The sequence below is a fragment of the Taeniopygia guttata genome, chromosome 32, assembly GCF_048771995.1.
Source record: "Taeniopygia guttata chromosome 32, bTaeGut7.mat, whole genome shotgun sequence".
Taxonomy (NCBI): Eukaryota; Metazoa; Chordata; class Aves; order Passeriformes; family Estrildidae; genus Taeniopygia; species Taeniopygia guttata.
In genome coordinates, this window is record NC_133057.1 from 1167720 (window position 1) to 1185138 (window position 17419).

Here is a 17419-nt window from a genome sequence, read left to right on the forward strand (position 1 = left end):
ACCCCAAACACACTGAAACACCCTAAAATACCCTTAAAATAACAAAAACACCTGTAAAACAACCTGCAACACCTAACAACAACCCAGACACACTGAAACACCCTAAAATACCATTAAAATAACCCAAAACTCTCATGAAACACCCTGTAGTCACTAACAACACTCCAAAACACACTGAAACACCCTAAAATACCCTTAAAATTACAAAAACACCTGTAAAACAACCTGTAACACCTAACAACACCCCAAACACACTGAAACACCCTAAAATACCCTTAAAATAACCCAAAACTCCCATAAAACACCCTGTAATCACTAACAACACTCCAAAACACACTGAAACACGGTAAAATAACCCACAACACACATAAAACACCCTGAAACACCTGACAACAACCCAGAACTAACTGGAACACTCTAAAATACCCTTAAAATAACAAAAACACCTGTAAAACAACCTGTAACACCTGACAACACCCAAAACTCACTGAAACACCCCAAAACAGCCCTGTAACACCCCATCACTGAGCCCACAACACCCGAACAGCACCTCACAGGGACCCACAACACCCCAACACCAGCAACAGCCCCACAACACCTGAACAACACCTCAAAGGGACCCAGAACACCCAAATAACACCTCAAAGGGCCCCACAACCCTCTACAACACCCCACCACCCTCCCCAACACCCTCCTGACCCCCGTGTCCCCTCTCCGCAGGTGGCGCCATGTCCCCCAGCTACAGCCCGACGTCCCCCGCCTACGAGCCGCGGTCGCCAGGGGGCTACACCCCACAGAGCCCCAGCTACAGCCCCACCTCTCCCAGTTACAGCCCCACGTCCCCCAGCTACAGCCCCACCTCGCCCAACTACAGCCCCACCTCGCCCAGCTACAGCCCCACCTCTCCCAGCTACAGCCCCACCTCGCCCAGTTACAGCCCGACCTCCCCCAGTTACAGCCCGACCTCACCGAGCTACAGCCCCACCTCCCCCAGTTACAGCCCCACCTCGCCCAGCTACAGCCCCACTTCGCCCAGCTACAGCCCGACGTCTCCCAGCTACAGCCCCACCTCCCCCAGCTACAGCCCCACCTCGCCGAGCTACAGCCCGACCTCTCCCAGTTACAGCCCCACTTCTCCCAGTTACAGCCCGACCTCGCCCAGTTACAGCCCCACCTCGCCCAGCTACAGCCCCACCTCACCCAACTACAGCCCCACCAGCCCCAACTACACCCCGACCTCTCCCAGTTACAGCCCCACTTCTCCCAGTTACAGCCCCACCAGCCCCAACTACACCCCGACCTCGCCCAACTACAGCCCCACCTCGCCCAGCTACAGCCCCACTTCCCCCAGTTACAGCCCCACCTCCCCCAGTTACTCCCCGTCCAGCCCCCGCTACACCCCGCAGTCACCCACCTACACCCCCAGCAGCCCCAGCTACAGCCCCAGCAGCCCCAGCTACAGCCCCACGTCCCCCAAGTACACCCCGACCAGCCCCAGCTACAGCCCCAGCTCCCCCGAGTACACCCCGACCTCGCCCAAGTACAGCCCCACCTCCCCCAAGTACAGCCCCACCTCGCCCAAGTACAGCCCCACCTCGCCCACCTACAGCCCCACCACGCCCAAGTACAGCCCCACCTCGCCCACCTACAGCCCCACCTCGCCCGTCTACACCCCGACGTCGCCCAAGTACAGCCCCACCTCGCCCACCTACAGCCCCACCTCGCCCAAGTACAGCCCCACCTCGCCCACCTACAGCCCCACCTCGCCCAAGGGCTCCACCTACAGCCCCACGTCCCCCGGCTACAGCCCCACCTCGCCCACCTACAGCCTCACCAGCCCGGCCATCAGCCCCGACGACAGCGATGACGACAACTGAGGGTCGGCCTGTGGGGGCGGGGGCGGCACCCCCCAAAACCCCCGCCCCAGGCCGTGGGGGTGACCCCCAGATCGACACGGGCTCAGGGGTGTTGTCGCTCCCCAACAGCCCCACGTCCATCCGGGGACGGGGTTGTTGTCACCCCCAAACCCCGCAGGCCGTGGGGGTGACCCCAGCGTTGATTTGGGGCCGTGGAGGTTGTCACCCCCCAAACCCCCGGATGGATCCGGGGTCGGGAGTGGCACCCCCTGAACCCCCGAATTCTGGTGGGCTCGGGGTGGTTGTCACCCCCAGACCCCGCAGGCCGTGCGGGTGACACCAAAACTCACACGGGAACGGCGGCGTCACCCCCACGCTGAAATGGGGTCGGGGGCGTCACCCCCCAAAACCCACAACCGGTTGTGGGGTGACACCCGAATTCCCATGGGAACGGGGTTGTCACCCCCAAACCAGAATGTCCAACAGAAACGGTGTTGTCACTCCAAATGCAAATGAGTTTGGGGTTGTCACCCCCAATGCAAATGAGTTTGGGGTTGTCACCCCCAAACCCCCAAGTTCCGGTGGGGACGGGGCTGTTGTCACCCCCCAGGTCCCCACAAAGTGTTGGGGTGACCCTGGAATTGGGGTGACACCAAAAGGTGGTGATGGCCAAATTTGGCGTCACCCCTAAATTTTGGGGTCACCCCTAAAACTGGGAGGGACCCTCAGGTTTGAGGGGGAACTTGACCCCCAAGTTCATAGGGGGCAACACCCAAACTGGGGCTGACCCCCAAACTGGGGCTGACCCCCAAACGGGGGGGACCCCCAAACTGGGGCTGACCCCCAAACGGGGGGGGACCCCTAAATTAGAGTGAAACCCTAAATTGGGGTGAAACCCTTAAACTGGGGGGTTGATCCCCAAACCCGGCTCTGACCCTTAAATTTGGGGTGACCCCCAAGTCGAGGGTGACCCCCCCCAAGTTCGAGGTGACCCCCAAGTTGGGGTGGGGGAAGGGCTGGTTGGGAGCCCCCCCCAGTTTGGGGGGGCTGGGGGGGTTTGTAATTTATGGGGTTCATTAATGAGGAGGGGGAGGGGGAGGGGGGCGCTCGTTGGTGGCGGTTTTGGGGGTTCGGGGGGGGGGGTCCTTTGCCCCTCCCCCACCCCCCGTTTATTTTGCTGTTTTCACTTTCGGGGTTGTTGTGGCGGGAGGGGAAGCGAATTTTGGGGGATTTCAGATTTTGGGGGGAGTTAATAAAAGTTTTATTGATTTTCACCTGCGACTCTCTTTTTGGGGAGAGGGGAGACCCCAAAATTCCTCATTTGGGGTCACCTGGACACACCTGGGCACCTGTGGGGGCCCTGAGGGACTTGAGGGGGACGTGGAGGAACATCACGGTTGGGTCATGGGTGGGTCCTGGAGGAACGTCACAGTTGGGTGATGGTGGCCGTGGTTGGGTCATGGTGGCCATGGATGGTTCATGGTGGCCATGGTTGGGTCATGGTGGCCATGGTTGGGTGATGGTGGCCATGGTTGGGTCATGGTGGCCATGGCTGGGTCATGGTGGCCATGGTTGGGTCATGGTGGCCGTGGCTGGGTCACGGTGGCCATGGTTGGCTCATGGTGGCCATGGTTGGCTCATGGTGGCCATGGTTGGGTGATGGTGGCCATGGTTGAGTGATGGTGGCCGTGGTTGGGTGATGGTGACCATGGTTGGGTCACGGTGGCCATGGTTGGCTCATGGTGGCCATGGATGGCTCATGGTGGCCATGGGTGGGTCATGGTGGCCATGGCTGGGTCATGGTGGCCATGGTTGGGTCATGGTGTCCATGGTTGGGTGATGGTGGCCATGGGTAGGTCATGGTGGCCATGGTTAGGCGATGGTGGCCATGGTTGGATCATGGTGGCCATGGTTGGGTCACGGTGGCCATGGTTGGGTCACGGTGGCCATGGTTGGGTCATGGCGGCCATGGTTGGGTCACGGTGGCCATGGTTGGGTCATGGTGGCCATGGGTGGGTCATGGCGGCCATGGTTGGGTCATGGTGGCCATGGTTGGGTCACGGTGGCCATGGTTGGGTCATGGCGGCCATGGCTGGGTCATGGTGGCCATGGTTGGGTCATGGTGGCCATGGGTGGGTCATGGTGGCCATCGCCGTTTTCTGGTGGCCATGGTTGTGTCCCCTTGGTTGCCCCCCACCCACTCCAGAACCCCTTTAGGGACCCCAAACCCTCGGGTGACATTTTGGGGTGTCCTGTGTCAGTCTGACCCCTCTGGGTCCCATTTTGGGGTCCCGCGGATCCCCCAGACCCTCAGGTGACATTTTGGGGTGTCCGAGCTGCCCCTGGGCCCTTTTGGGGTCGGTTTTGGGGGTCCCAAGTACCCCTGGGCCCTTTTGGGGTCGGTTTTAGGGGTCCCAAGTACCCCTGGACCCTTTTGGGGTCGGTTTTGGGGGTCCCAGCTGCCCCTGGACCATTTTGGGGTCGGTTTTAGGGGTCCCAGATGCCCCTGGGCCCTTTTGGGGTCGGTTTTGGGGGTCCCAGGACCCTTTTGGGGTCGGTTTTGGGGGTCCCAAGTACTCCTGGACCCTTTTGGGGTCGGTTTTGGGGGTCCCAGGACCCTTTTGGGGTCGGTTTTGGGGTCCCCAAACCGCGGGCGTCCCTGTTGGCGGGAAAAGCCGAGGCCCCGCCCACAGAGTGAGGAGCCAATCAAATCTGCGCTATTCCATATATGGAAATTAGGGCGTGGCCACCGAGGGGGCGTGGCCACAGCGGGGGCGTGGCCTCACGCCAACATGGCGGCGCCCATGGCGGACGGTGCGCGTGGGAGGCGCGGGAGGATTTGGGGTTTTTTTTGGGGATTTTGGGGTTTTTTTGGGTGTTTTTTGAGGTGGGGGCGGGGCTCTGACCTCTCCCCTCCCCCCGCAGCCCCTCAGCGGGGCCCCACTCCCCCCGGGACCCCTCCGGACGCGGCCCCGGCGGAGCCCGAGGCGCTCGAGTGAGTTTTGGGGGGATTTCGGGTTTTGGGGCGGGGGTCTCGGACTCCCTGAGGAGTTTTGGGGTCCCTGACCTCCCCCCCCCCCCCTCGGCTCTCCCCAGTTTCCCCCAGTACGAACTGGGCCGCCCCCCCCGCCAGGTTTGGGGGGCGCGGGAGGAATTCGCGCGGCGCCCCGAAAATTTCCTGCGGGGCTGCAAATGGTGAGAGACCCCAAAACCCCCCAAAATCACCCCGAAATCACCCCAAAATCACCCCAAAATCACCTCAAAACTCCCCAAACCCCTCGGGGGGAGGTCTGGGGTCCCCTGGGGGTTCCTTGGGAGGGTTTGGGGGTCCCCGGGTTACCTGGGGGGGCGTTTGGGGGTCCCCAACACCTGGGGGTCCCCTGGGGGCTATTTTGGGGTCCCTTAGGGGTTATTTTGGGGTGACAAAGGGGGGTCCTTGGGGGGTTTTATTTTGGGGTGTCCTGGGGGGTTATTTTGGGGTCCCCTCGGGGTTATTTTGGGATTTCTGGGGGTTAATTTTTGGGTGACAAAGGGGGGCCCTTGGGGGGTTTTATTTTGGGGTCCCTGGGGGTTGTTTTGGGGTCACAATGGGGGTCCCTGGGGGTTGTTTTGGGGTCCCCTCGGGGTTATTTTGGGGTCCCCTCGGGGTTATTTTGGGGTTCCTGGGGGTTAATTTTGGGGTGACAAAGGGGGGCCCTTGGGGGGTTTTATTTTGGGCTCCCTGGGGGTTATTTTGGGGTGACAAGGGGGTCGCTGGGGGCTGTTTTGGGGTGACAATGGGGGTCCTTGGGGGCTGTTTTGGGGTGACAAGGGGGTCCCCCCAGGGCCCCCGACGGCTCCTGCGTCCTCACCTGCAGCAACGACAACGCCCTGAGGATCTTCGACCTCCCCCTCCCCCCGCGGCCCCCCCCGGGGGCGCCCCTCCCCCAGCTGGTGGGGGAGGGGTCGGGGGGGGGGCTGGGGGGGTCACTTTGGGGGGTTTGGGGTCACTGAGGGGGGTCCTGGGGGGGATTTGGGATCACTTTGGGGGGTTTGGGGTCACTTTGGGGTCCTGGAGGGGATTTGGGGTCACTTTGGGGGGTTTAGGGTCATTGGGGGGGTCCTGAGGGGGATTTGGGGTCACTTTGGGGGGTTTGGGGTCACTGAGGGGGGTCCTGGGGGGGATTTGGGGTCACTCTGGGGCGTTTGGGGTCACTGAGGGGGGTCCTGGAGGGGATTTGGGGTCACTCTGGGGGGGTTTGGGAGGATTTGGGGTCACTGGGGGGGTTTGTGGTCACTTTTGGGGGGGTTTGGGGTCACTTTGGGAGGATTTGGGGGGTCTGGGGGTCACTGAGGGGTCATTGTGGATCTTCAGGGGTCACTCTGGGGTCATTTGGGGTCATTTTGGGGTCACTGGGAGTTTCTGGATTCACTCAGTGGTCACTCAGTGGTCACTCAGTGGTCACTCAGTGGTCACTCTGGGATCAGTGGTCACTCAATGGTCACTTGGGGTCACTTGTGGTCACTCAGGGTCACTCGGGGTCACTTGTGGTCACTCAGGGGTCACTCGGGGTCACTCGGGGTCACTCTGGGTCACTCATTGGTCACTCAGTGGTCACTCGGGGTCACTCGGGGTCACTCGGGTGCAGGTGCCGGCCGTGCAGGTGGCCGAAGGTGACACCATCTACGACTTCACCTGGTACCCCCTGATGGACTCCAGCGACCCCCCGAGCTGCCTGTGAGCACTGGGGGCACTGGGAGGGACTGGGGGGACTGGGATGTACTGGGAGGGAACTGGGAGGGACTGGGAGGGAACTGGGAGGGACTGGGGGGAAACTGGGATGGACTGGGGACACTGGAAAGGGACTTGGAGCACTGGGGGGGGACTGGGATGTACTGGGGGGAAACTGGGATGTACTGGGAGGGAACTGGGAGGGACTGGGGGGAAACTGGGATGTACTGGGAGGGAACTGGGATGTACTGGGATGTACTGGGAAGGGACTGGGAGCACTGGGGGGGGACTGGGATGGCACTGGTTGTTACTGGGATGAACTGGGGGGGCTGTGCTGGGAGCAGGGGCGGTTCCTGGGAGGTCGCTGCTGGTCCATACTGGTCTGTACTGGTCCGTACTGGTCTGTACTGGTCTGTACTGGTCCGTACTGGTCCGTACTGGTCTATACTGGTCAGGGTGGCCGCCAGCAGCCGGGACAGCCCCGTGCACCTCTGGGACGCCTTCGACGGGAGCCTGCGGGGGTCGTTCCGGGCCCACAACCACCTGGTGGGACTGGGGGGACTGGGAGGGACTGGGAGGGACTGGGAGGGACTGGGAGGGAACTGGGAGGGACTGGGAGGGACTGGGAGAGACTGGGAGGGACTGGGAGGGACTGGAGGGACTGGGAGGGACTGGGAGGGACTGGGGGGGAACTGGGTTTGGGGACCCCGTGGGATGTCCCGGGTGGGTTTTGGGGTCCCCGTAATCTGTCCTGGGTGGGTTTTGGGGTGTCCCGGGTGGGTCTTCCGGTCTCCCTGATACCTGGGTGGGTTTTGGGGTTCCCCAGAGCTGTCCCAGGTGGGTTTTGGGGTGTCCCCGATACCCGGGTGGTCTTGGGGTCCCTCGGGATGTCCCCAGGGGGTGTCCCCGGTACCTGGGTGGGTTTTGGGGTCCCCTGGGATATCTCCAGGGGGTGTCCCCAATACCCAACTGGTTTTTGGGGTTCCCTGGGATGCCCCAGCTGGATTTTGGGGTTCCCTGGGATGTCCCAGCTGGTTTTTGGGGTGTCCCCGGTACCCGGCTGGTTTTGGGGTGCCCCGGTACCCAGCTGGTTTTTGGGGTTCCCTGGGATGTCCAACTGGTTTTTGGGGTTCCCTGGGATGTCCCAGCTGGTTTTCGGGGTGCCCCCATACCCGTCTGGTTTCGGGGCGCCCCGGCTGACCGGGGGTCCCCAGGACGAGCCGGTGGCCCCCCACTCTCTGTCCTTCTCCCCCGACGGCTCGCGGCTCCTGGGGGGCTTCGACGGCGCCGTGCGCGAGTTCCCGACCCAGCGGCCCGGCCGGAGCGGCCTGGAGCGGAGCCTGCGGCGTGAGGGGCGGGGCCTAAAGGGGCGGGGCCCTGGGGGCGGGGCCTAAAGGGGTGGGGTCCCAGGGTGGGGCTGGGGCGGGGCCAGGGGGGCTCCCAGCCTTGGTTTTGGGGTGAAAATGGGGTTTGGGTGGGAAAAGAAGGGGTTAAAAGGGGCGGGGTGGTGCTGAAATGGGCGTGGTCTAAAGGAAAGGGGCGTGGCCTAAAGAGGAGGAGTCAGTGGGTGGGGCTGGGGCGGGGCCAGGGGGGTTCCCAGCCTTTGTTTTGGGTCAAAATGGGGTTTTAGAGGGAAATTCGGGGGTTAAAAGGGGAGGGGTGGGGCAAAAAGGGTGTGGCTTAAAGGAATGGGCGTGGCCTAAAGAGGTGGGGTTAGTGTGGGGGAGGGGAGGTTCCCCCCATCGTTTTTTGGGGCAGAAATGGGATTTGGGTGGAGCTAAAAGGGGTGGGGTCAAAGAGGGCGGGGTCTAAACAGAAAGGGGTGGGGCTTAGAAGGGCGTGGCAGTAAAAATGCAAATGAGCGGTCCATGAGGGTGTGGCTTTGATGGGTGTGGCCAATGAAGGCGGGGCTTGGGTGGGTGGGTCCGATGGGGGCGTGGCCTCTCTGATGAGGGCGTGGCCTAACCTTTGTCTCCGCCCCCCCACAGAGGGCGGGCAGGGCCAGCGAGGCCTGATTGGCTGCCTGGCCTTCAGCCCCAGCCAATCGCTGTTCGCCTGCGGCTCCTATGGGCGGAGCCTGGGGCTGTACCCGCTGGGAGGGGGCGGGGCCGTGGCGCTCTGGCCACGCCTCCCGGCCGCGCCCACTCACCTGCGCTTCAGCCCCTGCGGGACTCACCTGTACGCCGGCGGGAGGAAGGTGGGCGTGGCCAAAGTGGGTGTGGCACTGGGTGGGGCCTGTGGGTGGGCACAAGGGTGTGGCCTCAGTGGGCGGGGCTTTTTGAGTGTGGGCGTGGCCTTAGTGCTGGGGGCGTGGCTTTTTGGGCGTGGTTTGTGGTTTGATTGACGTCTCCTAGCGTGGTGGGCGGGGCTTTGTGAGTGTGGGCGTGGCCTCAGAGCTGTGGGTGGGGCTTTGTGAGTGTGGGCGTGGCCTCAGAGCTGTGGGTGGGGCTTTGTGAGTGTGGGCGTGGCCTCAGTGCTGGGGCGTGGCTTTGTGGGCGTGGTTTGTGTTTTGATTGACATCTCCTGGCGCGGTGGGCGGGGCTTTGTAAGTGTGGGCGTGGCCTCTGGGCATTGCGCAAACTGGGTGTGGCTTTGTGGGCGTGGTTTGTGGTTTGATTGACGTCTCCCGGCGCGGCGGGCGGGGCTTTGTGGGCGGGGCTTTGTGCGTTGTGGGCGTGGCTTCAGGCCTGATGGGCGTGTCCCGGGCTGGCCCCGCCCCCAGGACAGCCACATCCTCTGCTGGGACCTTCGTGTCCCCGAGCGTCCCCTCCTGGCGCTGCCGCGGCGCGTGGCCACCAACCAGCGTGTGACCTTTGACCTCGACCCGTGAGTGACCCCCGAAAAGCTGCGGCACCTTTTGGGGGGGATTTTGGACAGCTGAGGCACCTGGGGAGGGTTTTGTACACCTGGGTCACTTTTTGGAGACCTCCTGGACAGCTGAGTCACTTTTTGGAGGGATTTTGGGAGGTCCTGGACACCTGGGTGACCTTTTGGGGCGATTTTGGGGGGTCCTGGACACCTGGGTCACCTTTTGGGAGGATTTTTGGAGGGTCTTGGACACCTGGATCTCCTTTGGAGAAGCTTTTTGGGAGGTCCTGGACACCTGGATCACTTTTTGGGGGGAACTTGGGGGGGTCCTGAACACCTGGATCACCTTTTCCATCATCCTGGACACCTGGATCACCTTTTGGGGGGTCCTGAAGACCTGGGTCAAGTTTTTGGGGGTGTCCCAGACACCTGGGTCACCTTTAGATGGGATTTTTGTGGGGTCCTGGAAACCCAGATCACATTTTGGGTGGATTTTGGGAGGTCCTGGACACCCAGATCACATTTTGGGGGAAATCTGGGGGGTCCTGGACACCTGGATAAAATTTTGGGAGGTCCTGGGTACCTGAATGAAATTTTGGGGGGGGGGGTCAAGGGGATTTCTGGACCCCTCCACCCCTCTGGGGGGGTCCCAGACCCCCATTTTTGGGGTGTTTTAAGGGGAGGGGGTCTCACCCCGCCCGTGCCCCCCCAGGTCGGGGCGGTTCCTGGTCAGCGGTGACACCGACGGCTTCGTCACCGTGTGGGACACGCTGTCCCCCCCCGGCCCCGGGGACCCCCCCGAGCTGCCCCCCCTGCTCCGCTTCCGCGCCCTCCGCGACTGCGTCAACGGCACCAGGTACCCCGAAAATAACGGGGAACACCCCGAAAATAACGGGGAACCCCACCCAAAAATAATGGGGAAACCCCCCCAAAATAATGGGGAACCTCCCCCAAAATAATGGGGAAACCCCCCCCAAAATATTGGGGAACCCCCCCGAAAATAACAGGGAACCCCCCGAAAATAATGGGGAACCCCCCCAAAATAATGGGGACCCGCCCAAAATAATGGGGAAACCCCTCAAAATAATGGGGAACCCCCCCAAAATATTGGGGAATCCCCCCCAAAATAATGGGGAACCCCCCAAAAATATTGGGGAACCCACCAAAAATATTGGGGACCTGCCCAAAAAGCATTGCAGACCCTCCCCCCTAAAAAAACATTGGGGACCCCCCCCAAACCTCCTCAATTTCCACCCCAAACTCCCCCAATTTCCACCCCAAACTTCCACCTCAAATCCAAATTTTCACCCAAATTTCTACCCCAAACCCACAAATTTCCACCTCAAACCCCCCAAATTCCCACCCCAAACCCCCTCAATTCCCACCCCAAACCCCCAATTTTCACCGAATCCCCCCAAACCCCCCAAATTTCCACCCCAAACCCCTCAAGTTCCCCGCACACCCCGATTTCACCACCCCCATCCCGCAGCCTCCACCCCGGGCTGCCCCTGCTGGCCACGGCCTCGGGGCAGCGCCTGTTCCCGGCGCCCTGGGACAGTGACGGTGACAGCGACGGTGACAGCGACGGGACACAGCCGGGAGGGGACATCCGCCTGCAGCTCTGGTGGTGGGGACCCGAGGGCAGTGGGGACAGCGGCTGGGACCCCCCTGGGGACACCAGGGACATCGGGGACCGCGGTGACATCGGTGACACCAACTGGGACCCCCCTGGGGACACCGGGGACAGCGTCTGGGACCCCTCTGGGGACACCAGGGACACCGGGGACATCGGTGACACCAACTGCGACCCCCCTGGGGACACCGGGGACATCGGGGACACCAAAAGGGACCCATCAAGGGTCACCAAGGACTGTGGCTGGGACCCCGCCATGGACAGCGGGAGTGGCGAATGTCACCTCCCCGGGGACGAGGACATTGGGAGTGGCCACTGTCACCTCCCTGGGGACACCCAGACTGGCGATTGTCACCTCCCAGGGGACACTGATTGTCACCCCTCTGGGGACACTGGGAGTGGCCATTGTCACCTCCCTGGGGACACCCAGACTGGTGATTGTCACCTCCCTGGGGACACTGATTGTCACCCCTCTGGGGACACTGATTGTCACCCCTCTGGGGACACTGGGAGTGGCCATTGTCACCTCCCTGGGGACACTGATTGTCACCTTCCTGGGACTCCGTGATGAGATTTTCACCCTCCTGGGGACGCTGTGACCACTGCCTGTCACCTCCCTGGGGACACCAGGACTGGCGATTGTCACCTCCCTGGACACACCGAGTGTCACCCCCCTGGGGACAACAGCCGGGACACCACGACCATGGACACCGAGTGTCACCCTCCTGGTGGCACCGATTGTCACCCCCTCGGGGACACCAGGGGCCACCCCACCCGCCGACTGTCACCCACCCCAGGGACAGCGACTGTCACCCTGGGGACCCCTGGAGGGTCAGAGCCCCCCTGGGGACCCCCGGTGTCACCCCCAAACCTCGGTGGTACTAAAGGCGTTGTGACTGTCACCCTCTGTCACCCCTGTGGGCTGTCACGGCTGAAGGTGTGGCCAGGACTGCCCCGCCCCCACCCCCCAAAACCTCCCCAGGTACCCCAAAACCTTCCCCACCCCCCAATTCCAGCGTTGCCCCTTTAAGAGACCCCTCCCCAAAGGGGCGGGGCCTGTTCCTAAGCAGCTTCACCGTCACCATGGCAACGGGGGGGAAATTGGGGTGTCACCATGGAAACGGTGTGGGAATTCTGGCCACGCCCCCACCTGAGACCACGCCCATCCTTGTGGCCACACCCATTTGTGATGGCCACGCCCTCTTTTCTATGTTTGCAGATGTTAATTGCTAATTAGACACGCCCCCAGAGCCACACCCACTCCAGGCCACACCCCTTCCCCAAAGCCACACCCACCTTGCCACGCCCCACGACCACACCCATAAACCACGCCCCTTTCATTAACTCCAAACCACGCCCCCTATGAGGCCCCGCCCCTGCTCCAAGCCACGCCTCTAACCCCAAGCCACGCCCCCTCTGAGGCCCCGCCCCTGCTCCAAGCCACGCCTCTAACCCCAAGCCACGCCCCCAAGCCCCGCCCCGCATTCGGCGCGTGCGCAGTCGGGGCGGCCCCGCGGGGACGCGGGTTCGAGTCCGGCCGGGCCGGGGGTCGGGGCGGGGGTCCCGGGTGGGGGTCCCGGGCGGGGGTCCCGGGGCCCGGCGGGGCGGGGGGCGATGGCGGGGCGGGCGGCGGCGCTGCTGGTGGCCGTGCTGGGCGCGGGGGCCGCGGGGCTGAGCCTGGAGCCGGTGGTCTGGCACACGGGGAACCGGCGGTGAGAGCGGGGGGCTCCGGGATGGGGGCACCGGGGGGGGTTGGGGGGCACCGGGGGGGTTTAGGGGTTTGAGGGGCACTGGGGGGAAACTGAGGTGTTGGGGGGATTGAAGGTTTTGAGGGGCACTGAGGGGATTTGGGGGGCATCAAAGGGTTTGGGGGGTCCGCAAGGTTGGGGGACACTGGGGGGTTCACGGGCTTGGGGGGTCTTGGGGGACCGAAGCTCTGCTGGGATTGGGGGGTCTTGAAGGTCTTGGGGGGTCTGAGGGGACTGGGGGGTCTTGGGGGACCGGGTTTCTCAGGATTTGGGATTTTGGGGGGTCGGGGGTGTTGATGGACATGGGGGGGGGTTGGGAGGATTGGGGGGGTCTTGGGGGCCTGAAAAGTTGGGGGGCAGAGGGGAGGGGGAGTCCTGAGAGTCTCGGGGGTCTGGGGGGTGGTGGGAAGATTTGGGGGGGCTTTGGGGGTCTTGTCACCCCCTCCGGGTGACACCAAGAGATGGAGATGGGGACATGGGGGGTGACACTGTGTGTGGGACACCGGGGGTGGGGGTGACACTGTGTGTGACACCGGGGGGACACGGGGGAACAGCGGGTGTGTGACACCGTGAGTGACACCTGATGCGGTAACTGTGACACCGTGTGACACTGACTGTGACACTGTGTGACACTGTGACCGTGTGACACCATAAATGTGACACGGTGACTGTGTGACACCGTGACAGTGTAAGTGACGCTGTCACAGTGTGACACTGTCACAGTGTGTGTGACACCGTGGCTGTCACCCTGAGCACGTGCGCGTGACACGGACAGCGTGACAAGGACAATGTGTGTCACCGCAGGTGTCACCGCACCTGTCACACCCTGCGCGGCTGTGACGCTGTCACGGGGCGGTGACACCGGGTGACACCGTCTGTGTGACACGGTGACAGCCACACGGGGACAGCCCAGCCCCCGCTGTCACCCCCTCGGGTGCCCCCAGCCCCGGGTCCCCCCTGCTGTGTCCCCTCCCCCCCCCGGCCCCCCACGGAGCGGGTGGGGGAGGGGCAGCGGCGCCGTTGCCACGGTGACAACAATGGCTGCCCAACCCCCCCGGTCCTGTGGGGCGCCTGACGGGGCTGTCACCGTGTCCCCACGCCCGGTGGTGTCACCCTCAGCTGGTGTCATACAGTGTCACCCCCATGGTGTCACCGTCACACCTGTCACGGTGTCACCCCCATTATGGCAGTGTCACAGCTGTCAGTGTGTCACCCCCATGGTGTCACCGTCACGGTGGCAATGTCACAGCTGTCACGGTGGCAGTGTCACCCCCATGGTGTCACTGTCACTGTGATTGTGTCACACCTGTCACCGATCCTGTGTCACCCCCATGGTGTCACCATCACTGTGGCAGTGTCGCAGCTGTCACGGTGTCACTCGCACACTGTGTCACCTCCACTGTGTCACCCTGACCATTATGGTGTAACACTCACAGTGTCACAGTGTCACATGGTGACACTCACAGTGTCACAGTGTCACACACGGTGTCACACGCACACTGTGTCACCACTGCTGTGTCACCCTGACCATGATGGTGTCACACACACAGTGTCACACACACAGTGTCACACACACAGTGTGTCACACACACACAGTGTCACACGTACACAGTGTCACACACACAGAGAATGTCACACACACACAGTGTCACACATAAAATGTCACAGTGTCCCGCTGTCCCCGCAGGTTCCTGGAGGCGGGTGGCTACGTGCTGTACCCGCAGTGTCACACACACACAGTGTCACACACACAGTGTCACACAGTGTCACACGGTGTCACACAGTGTCACACTGTCCCCGCAGGTTCCTGGAGGCGGGCGGCTACGTGCTGTACCCGCAGTGTCACACACACACAGTGTCACACACACAGTGTCACACAGTGTCACACAGTGTCACACAGTGTCACACTGTCCCCGCAGGTTCCTGGAGGCGGGCGGTTACGTGCTGTACCCGCAGTGTCACACACAGTTTAACACACAGAGTGTCACACACACACACACAGTGTCACACACACAGAATGTCACACAATGTCACATTGTCACACAATGTCCCCACAGGTTCCTGGAGGCGGGCGGCTACGTGCTGTACCCGCAGATCGGTGACCGCCTGGACCTGGTGTGCCCGGGGGGCGCGGGGTACGAGTACTACAAGCTGTACCTGGTGGGGGGGGCGCAGGCGCGGCGCTGCCAGGTGCCCCCCGCGCCCACCCTGCTGCTGACCTGCGACCGCCCCCAGCGCGACGTGCGCTTCACCATCAAGTTCCAGGAGTTCAGCCCCAACCTCTGGGGCCACGAGTTCCGCCGCCAGCACGACTATTACATCATCAGTGAGCCATGACGTCATCGCGGGGAGGGTGATGTCATCGTGGGGACGGTGATGTCATTGGGGGGCGGTGGGGATGTCATTGGGATGGTGATGTTATTGGGGGTGGTGATGTCATAGGGGTGGTGATGTCATTGGGGTGGTGGTGATGTCACTGGGGTGGTGATGTCATTGGGAGAATGGTGATGTCATTGGAAGGGTGGTGATGTCACTGGGGTGGTGATGTCATTGGAGGGGGTGGTGATGTCATTGGGGTGGTGATGTCATTGGAGGGGTGGTGATGTCATTGGGAGAATGGTGATGTCATTGGAGGGGTGGTGATGTCACGGGGTGGTGATGTCATCGGATGGGTGGTGATGTCATTGGGAGATAGTGATGTCATTGGAGGGGTGGTGATGTCATTGGGGGGGTGGTAATGTCATTGGGGTGGTGATGTCATTGTGGGTGGTGATGTCATTGGGGTGGTGAAGTCATTGGGGTGGTGATGTCATTGGAGGGGTGGTGATGTCATTGGGAGATGGTGATGCCATTAGGAGAATGGTGATGTCATTGGGAGAATGGTGATGTCACTGGAGTGGTGATGTCATTGGGGTGGTGGTGTCATTGGGGTGGTGATGTCATTGGGAGATGGTGATGTCATTGGGTGAATGGTGATGTCATTGGAGGGGTGGTGATGTCACTGGGATGGTGATGTCATAGCAAAGGGCTGGGAGGATGGATGTGGTGGGGGAGGGGAGGGGGAAGCTTTGGGGAGGGTCTTGGAGCTCTTCCATCATCAGGGAGGTCCCGGTGATGTCATCAGAGTGTGATGTCAGCGGGGTGTGACATCATCAGGGGGCTTGATGATGTCATCAGAGGGGAGTGATGTCAATGGCGCGATGCCACGGGGGAGGTGACAGCAGTAGAGGCGGTGTGATGTCATCGTGATGTCATCGCTGCCCTGTGACATCATCGATGCGCCATGCTGTGACGTCACTGGGGTTGGCGATGACCTCACAGGGTGTGACAGCGACATCAAGGGAAGGGGGGGTCTGTGACGTCACAGAGGTGTTATGATGCCGGATATGACGTCACAGATGACGTAACGATGTCCCCCTTCCCCCCGCAGCCACCTCGGACGGGACCCCCGAGGGGCTGGAGAACCGCCAGGGCGGGGCCTGCCTGACCCGGGCCATGCGGGTCACCCTGCGCGTGGGGCAGCGTGAGTGACCCCCAACCCCACCCGCCCCTCCCCCACCCTCCCCTCCCCCTCTCACCCTCCCCTCCCCCCCCACAGGCCCCGGGGCGGAGCCACCGCCAGACCAGGACGGGACAGGTAAAGGTGGGGGGGGGAGGGGCTGGGGGAGGGGCTTGGCCCAGCTGAGGCCCCGCCCCTGACCCCTCCCCTCCCGCCAGGTTCAGCCAATCAGACGAGCCCGCCCGGGCCGGGCCCGCCCCCCGCGCGAGGAGGGGCGGAGCTGTGGGGCGCGGGGGGAGGGGCGGCGCTGCTGGCGCTGGGGGGGGGGGGGGGGCGCTCTGGTGGCGGCGCCGCCCCCGGAGACCCCCAAAAACCCCACGGGGGGAAAGGGGGGCGGGGCCAACCCGGCCACGCCCCCACGGGCCCGGCCCCGCCCACCCCCTGCGCGAGCTGCCCCTCCCCCCCGCCGCCCCTCCCCCCACCTACTACAAGGTGTGAGGGGTGGGGGAGGGGCGGGACAGCCAAACTGGGACGGGCCACGCCCACAAAGGGAGGGACACGCCCCACCCTGAAGCTCCGCCCCCTCGGGGCAAAGGGGAATGAAGGACCCAAAAAGGGAAGAATTTGCCCCAAATTGACCCCCCCAGGTGTGGGTAGGTGGGGCTTAACCGGGAGGCGTGGCCTGAATTGGGCGGGTCACTAAAGGGGTGTGGCTGTGACGTCATATGGTGCCGCCCAGTGGGCGTGGTCAAATATGGGCGCGGCCTCATAAATGGGCGTGGCTTTACCTGGGGAGGCGGAGCTTGAACGGCTTTGAGGCGTCACCCCTGGGAAAGGGGCGGGGCTCGCTCACGGCTCCCTCCCATTGGTCACGATGAAGCCCCGCCCACACAAAGGGGGCGGAGCTTTCCCAGCACAGTAACATGGCCGCCGCCACAGCGGATGAACAGGAAGTGACGTCATGCCGACAGAGAGGCGGGACTTCCTGTGTGACGTCGCGTGGGGGCGGGGCCTGCGCGCGCGGCTGCTGCTGATTAGACAGTTTTGTGCAATTGGCTCCGCCCCTTCCTGTCAATCAATGGGTGGGCGGGGCTTGGGGAGGTTTTGGCGCCCCCTAATGGCGAGGAAGGGACTGACGGGGGCGGGGCCATCTTGGGGCGTGTC

At 62.8% G+C, this 17419-nt stretch overlaps 3 protein-coding genes and 1 long non-coding RNA gene across 5 annotated transcripts in view; 3 read left to right on the top strand and 1 right to left on the bottom strand.

Moving 5' to 3' along the window:
* POLR2A (RNA polymerase II subunit A) overlaps positions 1 to 3130 on the top strand; it is a 50308-nt gene extending 47178 nt beyond the window's left edge. For both annotated transcript variants that reach the window (XM_041712192.2, XM_072920596.1), the window contains one exon: positions 721 to 3130. In XM_041712192.2, the coding sequence (XP_041568126.1) occupies positions 721 to 1877 (1157 nt within the window). In that variant the 3' untranslated portion in view covers positions 1878 to 3130. The remainder of the gene's footprint in view (positions 1 to 720) is intronic.
* Positions 3131 to 4648: 1518 nt separating this feature from the next.
* On the top strand, positions 4649 to 11120 carry WRAP53 (WD repeat containing antisense to TP53; the record flags this gene model as incomplete). Its single annotated transcript, XM_072920530.1, has 10 exons — positions 4649 to 4851; positions 4953 to 5051; positions 5681 to 5789; positions 6485 to 6573; positions 7023 to 7113; positions 7782 to 7914; positions 8556 to 8764; positions 9290 to 9393; positions 10088 to 10231; positions 10865 to 11120. Coding segments are annotated over exons 1-10 (1437 nt in total), but the record flags the coding sequence as incomplete, so codon positions are not given.
* A 165-nt stretch (positions 11121 to 11285) lies between these two features.
* Positions 11286 to 11927, bottom strand: LOC140681184 (uncharacterized). Its single transcript, XR_012052417.1, has 2 exons — positions 11454 to 11927; positions 11286 to 11420 (listed from the first exon to the last, which is right to left on the bottom strand). It is a non-coding gene; the product is annotated as an uncharacterized lncRNA (long non-coding RNA).
* A 527-nt stretch (positions 11928 to 12454) lies between these two features.
* Positions 12455 to 17312, top strand: EFNB3 (ephrin B3). Its single transcript, XM_041712156.2, has 5 exons — positions 12455 to 12720; positions 14814 to 15082; positions 16187 to 16279; positions 16355 to 16393; positions 16474 to 17312. Exons 1-5 carry the CDS (start codon positions 12623 to 12625, stop codon positions 16956 to 16958), a joined length of 984 nt encoding a protein of 327 aa, XP_041568090.2. The 5' UTR covers positions 12455 to 12622; the 3' UTR covers positions 16959 to 17312.
* The last annotated feature ends 107 nt before the right edge of the window (positions 17313 to 17419 follow it).

What these genes read in the sequence shown, in the direction of transcription:
- EFNB3 (XM_041712156.2), top strand. Translation starts at nt 12,623, where the DNA reads ATGGCGGGGCGGGCGGCGGCGCTGCTGGTGGCCGTGCTGGGCGCGGGG. An exon ending in CACCCTGCGCGTGGGGCAGC is followed by an intron (nt 16,280 to 16,354) that starts GTGAGTGACCCC and finishes CCCCCCCCACAG; the next exon opens with GCCCCGGGGCGGAGCCACCG. An exon ending in GCCAGACCAGGACGGGACAG is followed by an intron (nt 16,394 to 16,473) that starts GTAAAGGTGGGG and finishes CCCTCCCGCCAG; the next exon opens with GTTCAGCCAATCAGACGAGC.